Source organism: Homalodisca vitripennis, chromosome 5, assembly GCF_021130785.1.
Source record: "Homalodisca vitripennis isolate AUS2020 chromosome 5, UT_GWSS_2.1, whole genome shotgun sequence".
Taxonomy (NCBI): Eukaryota; Metazoa; Arthropoda; class Insecta; order Hemiptera; family Cicadellidae; genus Homalodisca; species Homalodisca vitripennis.
Window position 1 is genome coordinate 54,683,894 of NC_060211.1, and position 13,322 is coordinate 54,697,215.

The 13,322-nt window shown below is 31.3% G+C and overlaps 1 protein-coding gene across 1 annotated transcript in view; it reads left to right on the top strand.

Annotated features, from left to right (window-relative positions):
- Positions 1 to 412: 412 nt before the first annotated feature.
- LOC124363476 overlaps positions 413 to 13,322 on the top strand; it is a 72,694-nt gene continuing 59,784 nt past the window's right edge. Inside the window, exons 1-6 of the mRNA XM_046818723.1 lie at positions 413 to 555; positions 4,217 to 4,360; positions 5,633 to 5,750; positions 6,337 to 6,521; positions 10,039 to 10,140; positions 11,566 to 11,889. Coding sequence (XP_046674679.1) covers positions 447 to 555; positions 4,217 to 4,360; positions 5,633 to 5,750; positions 6,337 to 6,521; positions 10,039 to 10,140; positions 11,566 to 11,889 — 982 coding nt within the window. The 5' untranslated portion in view covers positions 413 to 446. The remainder of the gene's footprint in view (positions 556 to 4,216; positions 4,361 to 5,632; positions 5,751 to 6,336; positions 6,522 to 10,038; positions 10,141 to 11,565; positions 11,890 to 13,322) is intronic.

Consider the following 13,322-nt stretch of genomic DNA (forward strand, 5'->3'; position numbering starts at 1 on the left):
TCAAGTACGTTTATAGAGATGCAAAAATAAACAGCAAAAGAGAAATTAAAAACGAACTCCTTTGATCCTTTCGACATCAGACACACCGAAGCATTAGATAATATATGTGAGTAGTTATTCCCATCAGGTGCACTTGATCAAGGACAAGTTCTATACGAGTTCTAATTTGAAAATTTAGAGCTAAATATAGAATATCACTCAGGTAATGTGTAAAAGTTCCTACTACCTAAATTAAGCAAATTCTTACAAAATGTTCTTTTTATTCAACATATTTTTAGAAATTGTTTGAAAATACATTTTAATGTTTGGAAATTTACAAGAGAAATCTTATAACGTGGGAACGGTTTTAGTTCTTGACGAAACCACATGTGGTTGATAATGTTGTTCCCAAACTAAACCATCAATGAATTTATAAGAAGACCAGACTTTGCCACTCCAGTTTTGGAATGTGCACCATGGGGCTTGTTTTGCTCAACATGACAATTTTACTAATAGTTTGTGCTGTCGGTTTTCTACTTGAGGCAAAGGCTTTTACTCTCAACCAAGATGAAATAGGTAAGTACCAATAACTTACTAAAATTAACTATAAAATTAGTAAAATATGATACACAAGTCCAACTTGTATCAGATATGGTAATGTGCTTATAAGTCCTTGAAGCTTTCTGGAGTTATCGTTAGCAAATAAGTTGATCCTTTTCAAGGTGATGCATTCGTCACATAGCTCAAAATCAAAAGGCAGGAGACTCAAAAGATTTACTTGATTCCAAACATGTATTAGACGATGATCCCTTTATTGATGACTACATCTCTCCACCACATAATTCTCACTGGCTGTACATGATATAAAAGATTTCCCTAAAAATTATGCCTCTGCTTAAATATTCCGCCTAACTCTCGCGATAAGGATGAAAGTGCTAAGAACTATCCCACCATTGAGACTTTAATTCTTCAACGGCTTATGATAATGAAAGTGATGTAATGTGATAGGTAAAAATGAATTTCATATAGCCAAAATTCCTAAAAAATTTACATTTAATCAGTACGCAATCTAAAAATTGAGAGAGGAATTTTTCGAACAAGGACAATAAATTGTAATCCATAGTAGTATTGGCAAGGTACAATATGGATTGAATCGAAAGGATAAAACTAATAAAAGATTTTTTTTATTAGAACATATCTGATTAATGGGATAGGATGATAACGAATGCGATATTGTGATAGGTAAAAATCCATTTTTATAGTCAATGTTCCGAAAACAATTTACATGAAATTAGCACACAAACTAAAAATCGCCAGAGGCATTTTTCCAAAGAAATAAATAAATTTTCATCCAAGCTAGTTTTTCAAGTTGCAATATGGATTGAAGGATTAAACTTAAGAAACGATATTTTTTATCAGAACATACATCATCAGCGGTATATGATGATAATGAAAGCGATATTGTAATAAGTAAAATTGCATTTTCTATAGTGAAGTTTCCGACAACAATTTACATTGAATCATCACAAAATATAAAGCTCGAGAGAGGAAGTTTTCCAAAGAAATGAATAAATGTTCAGTTAAGCAAGCTTGGCGAGGTACGATATGGATTGCATTGAAAGGATTACACTAACTAAACATAATAACATAAAATTTTATCAGAACATATGTGAGTAGCCTGACATACTTAAACCCAACCATGAGATGCGTACATAATAGTCCAATCAATGTCAGCCAAATACCGACTATTTGGCTGATAACGATGAATTTGATTCTACAAATGTGATTGACAGTATAACTATTATTTAAGGCATTTTATGGGTGGCGTTTTTTCTTAATATTTCTAACACTTCCATTCCCACTATAACAAGAGTGGCTGAGCATTAATATCTTTATCAGGGAAAATATCTCTAAAGAATCTACGAAAAACTCATGATTCGGTTAATAAAATAAATAGCTAAGACGCTATTAGTACTATTAGCCTCATATAACTGTAATTTGTTGTTAAAAGATTAGGTTTGAGTTGATAATCTAAATTTGTTTTTTATTATTTTTATATTATTTAAAAGTACATACATTTAAAAGGTAAATATTACTAAGCAAAACAGTACTGAAAAAATATCGTACATAGAATTAAAATATAATGCTAGAATAAAAATAATAACAAGTTAATATTTGCATAATAGTAGTTGTAAATACATTTTCAAAATATAGATTTTGACCGATTCCAGTAGAATTCTCTTTGATTTAAAGAAATTCAGTTAGATAAAATAGAAAATTTGGTGAATATAAATCAATTAGAATGAAATGGCCTAAAAAGAACACTAAAGAACAACCTACATATTATCTATTTAAATAGAGAAAAGAATAGTGGGGTTCGCTGAAACGATATATATATATATATATATATATATATATATATATATATATACAGGGGTGCTGAAAAGTCCCGGGACGGTCTAATAAACTTTTGAACTAATTACAATATAAGAACTAAAATTTACATCAAGCTTTTGCTCATATAAAAACTATTTGCTCAGAAGCATAGGTCGAGTCGTACATCAAATTAAAGCTCTTTTTAATTGAAACATTTTGGCGAAAATCTGACGTAAAACAGTTGACGCATTACAAAATGGCGGACACTCAAAGATTATAAAATACAGAATTTTTCAAATGCAAACATTCTGGTTGTTAGAGAAAACTGAGACACTTAATCTTTTATTTTACTTCTTTTACTTCAAATAACTTACCAAAACAGTTATAACAAGTGTTCAAAGTGTTTGCCTTCAGTTTGCTGACAATATCCCAATCGATTGTAGAACGCTGATATCGCATTGTTTATCTGGAAATTCCTTATCAGCAGGTAAGGTTATTACCTTCCTTATCTGGGAAAAGTATCATTAAACAGATGCCTTACCTCATCACATGATCTAATACGGTCACCAAACCCGCGCATCATTAATAAAGTTATTCCTTCTCTCTCGGAAAGCGCCATAGCAAAATAAACTAGCACTACTGAAACTACTTGCAAAATTAGGGCTTGAAGACTTCTAAGTGACTGAGTTGATAAAACAACTGTATCTGTCAGCTGGCAATTTCATTGTTGTCTTTTTGGTCTTGTTTGCTCCAGCTGATTACCTTCCAGATATATATATATATATATATATATATATATATATATATATATATATATATATATATATATAATTTCAATAAACATTGAATCACAAAAAGTACTTGCTCCGCCGGGAGTCGAACCCGGATCTCTCACTTGCCGGGTGAATGTGCTACCATTACACCACAGAGCGCTTACTTTTTCCGATTCAATTATTTTGTATTAGGCCGTATCTGTCACATATGCGTTTAAATAAGCAAACTACATATGATCGGAAGACCAAACACCTGTCAAACGACTTTTATTTACGTTAAATTGTATAAATGGCAATAGCCTTATTTAATTTCAATAAACATTGCATCACATATATGTATATAATATATATTATATATCTTTGTAAAATAAATTATATTACTGGATTTATTAGTCATCTGGTTTGTTGCAAATTTAATACATTATTCGGAATTGCTTTGCTTTATACTACAACTCTTCATTTTAAGAGGATGTATAAACTACTTCTGTGTAAGCTCTGTGAATAAATATGTTATATGGAAAACATTAAAAAAATTAACAAACATAAAATTAAATTAAATATTTAAATACACGTTTAAGTACATGTGATTTTGTAAGATTTAATTACTAATTACTTTTCATTGTGTATTTATATTACTCTAGAATACAGTTAAATTTCCCCCATGTTGTGTTATGTTGTGCAGTAATTTGGTCAAATCCAGGATATAACGAAATAAGATATATGCCTAATCTTTTTAATGATATGGATGTAATGGTTTGTTTCTCTTCTTTCTACACACAAGTCTGCTATATGCTTTCTTACAGGAAATATCATTAATTTCAAATATTATACGCAAATCACTGCCGTTTTTGGTTGACAAAAGCTGTTACTTTTACTCGCGGTGTTAATTAATCTTCTTAAGGTACAATGATATTAAACTGTACCAGCTAAATATGATAATAACGTGTTTCCAAGAAATAAATTCCGCCCTATAAGTATGCAGCTGTGGCGCCTCATTGGAATTAACCCAACAACGTAAAAAAAAACATATATCCATTAAATTGGAAGCGAAAAGTATGATTTTATTATGTTCTGTTGCTGATCTACAGATCTGACGCTGCACAAGAACTGGCCTCTGGTGTATCACGACGAGAACTGTGGCCGCAGCAAACTGCCGCTGACTCACAAGTCTATTGGTGGCCACAATGTCGACTTGGGAAAATACCCGTGGATGGCACGTCTTGTCTACAGATGTAAGATATCCCATATTGCAGATCGCATTATTTGCTATTATTATAATTTTCATAATAACAATGGAATTTTAAATCTGTTATTACACTCTGTCTTCATAAAGAAAATTAAAAAATTGAATTTGAGAAAAAAGAAAGTATATTATATGAAATTGCACAAACAATGTTAATTTTAATCTCAAGTAAACGAGCAGTACTCTGGCACCAACAGCCCCTTCAGCTCTGTTGGTTATACTATTCCACTTACGGAACTGAATTTTATATTATATTCCAGGTTGATTTTCATAAATAGCCGAGATAACAGGCTTACATAAACCAGGAACCTTTCACTCCTAGACAATGATGTTTTGCTAAAGTGATCGTGTACGGGTAAAAAGCTATTACATACATTAAGACTTTACTAGACTGGCCTTATTTGAAGAAGTATAATGTTGGATCTGTTGCTAAATGTTTCACTCACTTCTCCTCTTCTTGTTAAAAAATAAACTTTTCTAAAAAGTATTTATTTCATATGAACCAAATAAGAATAGTTACTATCTGTTGCACCTGTTATTACTATCTGTTGCACTCCAAGATCATAAGTAATGAGACTCCATAAGGAGGAGAACCTGTTATTATCAAGTATAAGAAACATTTTTGATTAGGCCTTCATGAAAAAATTGTTGTAAAACACAGTAGACAGAATAAGCAAAACTAATTTCATATCATTTGTAATTATAGTTGGTAATTATAGATGGTAACTAAAGTTGATAAAGCTACCGGAAAACGCTCCTGAAATAAAATGGAATTAGGCATAATTCTTTCAAAGTAAGTTCTCGCTTTCATGACATTGAAGTTAAACTTAAAGCAAACTTTAGTAAATATTTGGTATAAATTTGGTTTGGTAATAAAATAATATTACTGAATAAAAAAAATATTAAACTTATTTCGATTTCTCATGAAAAATAATTACATGATGTTCTTAAAGTGTATCCCACAACTATGTTGTCTTATTGGCTGTTTTTGAGTCAAAAGAAACAAAAGAATTAAAATATATAAAACATTCCAGGTGAATATGTTCATTGAAGTTCTTTCACTAGTTAACCCTACAACGTTTTTTGAGACAAACGATTTCTTTAAAATCTCAGTTTCATAGTATTTGGTTGTCAGAACAAATTAACAACTTAGAAATTTTTAAGCAGAGAAGTAACTCTTACTCTTTACATCTCAATTAACAGTTTCACACATCCAGCTATAGACTTTTACGCTGTATGTTTAAAATATCAATGTTGATAGCTTCCAAAGACGATGCCGAGACCGGAGCCTGCGGTGGATCCCTGATAAACAAACGCTACATCCTCACAGCGGCTCACTGCTGCATTGATGAACCTAAAAATGTACACGGAGCAGTGTTGTGAGTATTTTTATAACACACAAATAGAAATAACTAGTCAAAACTAAAAGAGCAGCACCCTATTATTGGTTCAAATATTAAAAACTTTCTAGTGTATACATTGGTTTCGTTGTAAAACATGTTCTTTTTTAATAGTGTACAAAGTATAACTTTTTATCATAATACACAAATAACAACTGTTTTTGATACTCAATTTGATCCACGAAGTGACTGCTTTCGTTACACTATAACAGAGATCTATAAAGCAGCAATATTTGGTGTTGTTTCAGTAGAAAGAAAGAAAAAAATATATTTGTTTTTTGTACGATAACTATGTTGAGTTTGAAATTTGTTCTGTATTTCAGTCACATTTCAGCGCTTTATCGTAAAACACGATTGCACACCATAAAGAACCACTTATGCTACTCGTGTGAAAACTTTTACGATTGATGTTTTACTGCTGTTGCTTGAAATTGTGTAATTATAAGGATATAATTTTATATAAAATTATATAAACTGTTACAAAATATTTTATACTACCTTTGCACAGACTATAAAACTACAACTTTTACTGCTCTTATAAAATCGTTTCCTTTATTCTGTCCAGGGCATACGTTACATTGGGAGAATATGATGTTCATCATATAAGGGACTGCTACAGAGGAAACTGCGCACCTCGCGTCTTGGAAGTTGAAATTGAAAATGTCATGAAATATCCTCTACACCAAAAAAAGAACCTCTTTTCAAATGATATTTGTTTAATTCGACTCACCCAAGACGTCGAGTTTACTGGTAACACGTAGTATAATTCCTTCAATATTTAGCATACAGATAGTTTCAATATACTATATTTACGATGTATAGGTAAGAATAGACCCATTTTTGTTCGTTTATATACACTTTATGAAATATGTTTTTGAAATATATTATGTGCCAGAGAATTGTACTCTTATAGAGTTTATGAAATATTGTTTTCTCATGGGAAATTACTCTATATATTAAACAGAAGATAAGTTACTTGCTTATAAAATGGAAATTGGCCGACGCGACGGCTCCCGAACTATTTTCTTGCTCGTACTGTATTACTAGCTGGCCCAACCAATATTGTCCTGTCAACTTAAAAAAAACGTAGCTGTTGGAAAAACAAAATCTATGAATGATCTCTGCACATGTTCCTATAATATTGACCTTTGATTGTTCTAATCCCTGTCCAACTGTTTAACGCTGAATTTTGTAAAAAAAATATAGGAAGTAATTGTAGAAAAGTTCAAACCCATTTTTGGTGGTAACAAATTTGTTTAAAATCAGTTTTGTTATGTCGATTTTAATATAATAAATAATTTCGTGTAATAAACAATTAAAAAATCTAGTATATATATATATATATATATATATATATATATATATATATGTAGAAAAAGGCCAACATATTAATATTAATTAACTATATTTCGCATTACGCTTCTTTAGGTCAAAACAACATAACAAAACACATAAAATAATTAAAAACATACATGTAAACAGATAAATAAATTAATAAGCATAATATTCTTGAAATGATAAACATATGTTCAAACTGTAGGTGTAAAGATGTGATGAGTGTTCAGATGATTTAAATTTATCGAAGATTTAATCCATAGGGAAATTAAATTTTGTGACAATTTGACATGCTTGTTCTAAATTTCTTAATTTTGATGTATTTGAATTATTCTTTATTGATCGTATTGGTTTTACTGTATACAAATTTTCAAAAGATTCTTTGTGTATTTTACTATGAATGACTAATGGTTTTGATTCATCATTATGCTTAAAATCATAACGGTGACCTGTCATTCTTATTCTTAAATTATTTTTTGTAGAGCCAATGTAGTCTTTAGGACATTGTTTACACTGAATTTGATATACTACATTTTTTGTATCACATGTCAAATTTCCAATAATTTTGTATACTTTTTAGTTGAACTACTTTCGAATTTTGATGACTCTTGTATTTGATTGCACACCATGCATCTTGATTTATTACATGGATGTGCTCCTTTAAATTTAGTTTCCACATCAGAATCAGCTGGTAATTTTGATTTCGATATAATGTCCTTTAAGATAGGAGGTCTTATAAAACCAATACGTGGAATACTTTTTAGAAATGAGTCTGTCAGTGGAGAATTTTGAAGTATTTTGTAAGCTACTTTAAAAATGATGTTAATTTTGTAGAGACCAGGATGATATTGTGTTATTAATTTAGGCTCATCATAATATTTCTTTTTGACATAATTATTATTAAGGTTACTTTCATTGAGCTGTAGCTTTTCATTCAATAGCTTCTCAGGATATCCTCGTTTTAAAAAAGCATCATATATATCACTAAAGTAATTTTTAAGATCTTCACTCTCACTGCATAATTTAGTTGCTCGTGTAACCAAGCTTTTGGGAATTGATCTTTTTACATATACAGGGTGACAACTGTTGTAGTGTAGATATTGAAAAGTGTTAGTAGGTTTTACATTAATTTTGTGTTTCAGGTAACCTTTCTTGATGTAAACGTCAATATCCAGAAATGTAACGGACTCTGTTGAAATTTTCCAAGTAAATTTTAAATTTTTATCGAAGGAGTTCAATGCGTTTAAGTAATCTAAAAGTTTTTCATTACTCTCTGTCCAAAACACAAAAATTTCATCTATGTATCTAGTCCAGAATAAAGGTGTACATGTTTGAGAATGTATAAAATCTTGTTCAAATTTTGCCATAAAAAGATTTGCGTATGATGGGGCCATTCGGGTACCCATGGCTGTTCCTTTCATTTGTAAATAAAATTTGTTTTGAAATCGAAAACAATTGGAAGATAATATAAAATTTATGAGAGCAATGATAAAATTAGTGCTTGGTTTTGAATTTCCAGGTCTTTTATTTAGAAAATGTTTCACAGCTTCCATACCTTTATTGTGGTCAATATTAGTATATAAGGAAGTTACATCAATCGTAACTAACGTCACATTTGTTGCAATAGGTTGAGGTATTTCTTTTAAATCTTTCAATAAAATGATCAGTGTTTTTCAAACCCTGATATTCTTTCTGTGGGAGATGATATTGAGGCGATTATGGGACGGCCAGGTGGTGATATCTTTGTTTTGTGTACTTTCGGTAACAGGTAGAAAACGGGTGTTTGAGTATTTATCACCTGATCGGCGCGGCGGATGGCTCGGATGCTTCGGACCCCAGCCTGCATTTTAAAATGTAGATCCGAGGGTGATAGACCTCTATTTATTTGTTCGGTTGTGCCATGCACATGTCTCTTAAAACTCTTTTAATTGTAATCACCTTTAAAGACATTCCATACCGTAACTCTAACGCACGGTGTAGACTAGTTCCCTTGACCCGCTAATGATATTGTAGAGTTCAACTTTTGCGATCTTAGATAGATGTGGGTTTTCCGTGTAACTTCGACCCCCCCCCCCACCTGATGACAATGACTCTTGGTGTGAGCCGTGTTCATCCATCTCTGATTTAACCCGCAAATGTGGTTATAGACATTGTGTCGAACCTGCGGTAGACTTTTGGGAGGATGAGACATCTCACCCGTGCCATGTGATAGGCGAAGACTTCATTCCTCTAAATTTACTCTTTATGTACACTTCCCCTTCCTATCCAAATTTGTTGACTTTCGTTTAAAAGTCATTTAAAGTACTCAAAGTTATTCAATGGTCCTCCGAGCATGATTTAACACTTTAATTTTATTAATTAGTCTCACGTTCATCAGTTACAGTCTTAAATTAATATGAACTCCCTATTTAATAAGGGCATTTAGTTTTTCTCGAATAAAAAATATTCCGGAATGGTTCTTCGATTTTTTTATACACAATCTTAATGTTACTGGTAAGAACATTTCGTAATTTTGTAAGTGTTGTATGGGTAATATATCGGTAATTGCTTTATGAATTAAGGAAGAACAGTTTAGTTTGAAACTATAATTAACAAATATTGTCACATGCCAAATGTTTCGAACGTATTTAATGGTTTTTCCATCAGTTTATTGAAAATAGAAATAAATGTTCAAAAGCAGGAGAACACCTTATTACCTGTAATAACACATACAGTCCTGGTCAAAACCATTTAAATCCGAAAATATTAGGCATGTCTTTCCATTTTTATCTTAGTGAACGCCACACTTTGATGTGTAATTCTAAATACATTATGAGATTTAGAGATACTGAAAAAAAAAAATTTAAAACATTAAGACGAAGAATTACTACATTGATACAATTTCGTTTATAGAATATTGCAATCCCATTCATAAATGATGATGTGATTGCAGATTATATACAGCCAGTTTGCCTTCCCTCCGCAATAGACAACGATGAGAAGAACTTATATTATCTGAACATGACAGTGGCAGGATGGGGAACCATGGAAAATTGTGAGTATTACGTAGGAATAAATATTTCTCATCTATTTATTTATAATTGTTTCATACAAACTATCTCGTGTTTGTATTTGTTTGATGTTTTCTCGGTACGATTTTTAACATATCTCACTATAAGGAATTATAAAAAACTGAATGAATCCTTCTGTGTAATAATAACAGGTTAGGCGAATGCAGGCTTATAAATGTTCTGTTATCGGAGAGAAAGTGCACAAAGTAATGAAGAAATGTGTAAAAAAATAATATATATTATAACATTTAAAATACTGAAAATGTTGAGTTTACCTCCGGTCCACGTTTCTCTTTATTTCAGCATCTGAAATCTGATGCTGTCGCAGACTTAACTCCCGAAATATGGATTCATGTTTGTCTGAAGGGATCCAAAATAGTCAGCAATGAAGATGTTCAAAACATACTCTTTCCGTCGTTTCTACATTAGAGACGCCTACACTACAAAAAGTAGTGCAATCTGGGTGAAGAGTTATTCTCATTGTCTGATTAGGTGTACAATTGAGTACACTGCTATGTTGAATGACACTATTACAACACTGAAAAAAAACTGATTATAGATATGTTTAAAAAAATGATAAACACAGGACACAATACGAAGCGATATAGGACATATATTCATATAGACTGTTTTGGTTTTTATGAGTTTACTATCATACCCTGAACTGTGCCAACGTAGGTAACCTATCGCGAAACAACCTGAATATACATTTTCCAAAAAAACCCTAGCAAAGTGTCATCTCTTACAATTTGAGTAAAATGCTTCAAAACTGTAATAATTGGGTTAGAATAAACAAAAATTAATTATTAATACTAATGTTAATCATTGTGTTATCAGTATAAAATTATTAATTACAGTGTGTTTGAGTTAATAATACTATAAAAGATGTTCAAAAATTTGATAAAAAGTCACAATGTATGGCTAAGATATTTTCAATTCTAGTTGGCTGAATAATAAACAACGTATTGAACTATGTAGCTATGGTGGGATTGGTTGATTTAACGTGAATTTTCAGTTTAGCTGAAGTTCTTTACTTCATCTCCAGTTCCTCCCGTTCACCTTCAGACGAACATGGGTCCAGAATCTAGGATTCAAGTCTGCGACAGCATCAAATCGTACATGTTGCACTAAAGATGAAGGTGAACGGGAACTAAACTCAACGTTCACATTATATCAACTACTCAACCACAGATACATAATTAAATTGCTTTTTAAACATTTCTAAGGCTAAATAAATTACATTTTCCCTTAAAGTTGCATTTTAGCGTATTGCAGTATTTATCAGTTTTTTCTTTAAATTTTTATATTTTATAAATGTTTTTGCTAAGCGATCTATTTTGGATATTATGTATTTTGAAGGGGAATGTATAATATATTCATAATAACTTGTATTATTTGATTCCGTACAGTCCCTCAAACCAGACATCCACATGCACTCCAAGATGTCGACGTTGTCGTCAGACCTACGGAGTTCTGTGATGTCCGACTAGGAATGCAATTTGACTGGGTGAGTCAGATCTGCGCAGGACCGAATGAGCCTGACATTAGCCCTTGCCCTGGGGACTCTGGGGGTCCTCTCATGTACTACAACACCACAGGAAGCTCAGGCAGATATGTGGTCATGGGTATCGTCTCTGGTGGCTTCCCTTGTATGCACGGCAACCTCGAGGCCCATCCTGGCATCTACGCGAGAGTGTCCACCGCAATGCCTTGGATTTTAAACAGCATCCACTGACGGATCATAAATTGTATACTTTGTGTGTTCAGCTAAGTTTGTGGTTAATATGTCACATATAATAATAAAGGTCTATTTCTGTTCAATTCTACCAAGCAAGTACTCATTTTATAAATGAAAGCAAAAGAAATAAATTATAATAAATGAGTTTTCTTATACTTAACTAATAAAAAGTGATAATATTTAATTTCACGCTACAGATTACCAAAACGTTCAGTTAAGAAAATACTAACACACTTCTTAGTATTCCCATCGCCCAAAAATTAAACTTTAAATTTCATGCTCAATATATACAAACAGAAGTACTTTTGGTTTTGTAATGCAAATTTTGTTACATCTGTCTCATTTGTTTATTATTTTTACGTCATATAGTAAATTTTTTTGTATAGTTGACTTTACACAATTTATTTGTATAGTTTACTTACTGAAATAGACTATTAAATACTCATTTGAGGTGCCGCGTAAATAAATGGAACTATGTTCATTGCTTAGATGGTGTTAAGAGCCCCATCCTAGGTAAAATTACGGAAAGGGTTACAGGGTTAATATGTACATTGTATTGCAAGCGTCATTCGTTTTAACCCCTAGGCTATAGCTAAAGCATTCACACATACATTCAAACATACATAAGTGATCATTTATTCTCTCATCCAGTACTACAAGTACCGTCAGACCGGCACAGCAATTAGAGATTAATTATCCTTTGCTTGGGAAAGCTCAAATTTTGACTTTATTTTGTATTTATATCTTTTAAGTGGTACTAGTGGTAAAGAAAACTCCATATAATAAGTAACATGTACAATTAAAACTTCTCAAAGACTCACAGTTCTCTAAAATGTTATAAATTGAGTCCTTCAATGTCAACCATGATCACAGAAATGTTTTTATTTTATGTTTAGTCACTTATAGTTGCTTATGACAATATATCAGTTTTTAATAAACAAAATGTATGTTATCATATGGTTTTTTTGAATAAAATAACTTTATTATTAAAATATATGTATATTTATATACAATCATATTAAATACCATGAACGTGTAAGTCTTTATATATCAACAAATGCGTTCTAATTAAGATGTAAACATTTATTTTATTCACTGGGAAAGGGAAAAGAAAGGATAAAAGTAGTGCCTTTAATAATAATGCCTTGATGAAATTCTTAAAACCTTTTCGTCATCACACTTCTTATAATTATACATTAAATTATAATACATAAGTTGAAACTGGCTTAGATTTAAAACTGTATACAAGCCGTATGCCTTGTGTTTTGGAAAAACATATTATAAGTAATATATTTCTCGACATGGGCTACGTTCTTTAACCAAGGTTACAAAATTAAAGTTGGGCAATATCATGCAGTAGCAGCAAATAAAAATGACTACGAAGTTAATGAATATTCGTAACTCAGTTTTAATTTGGAATTTCATATA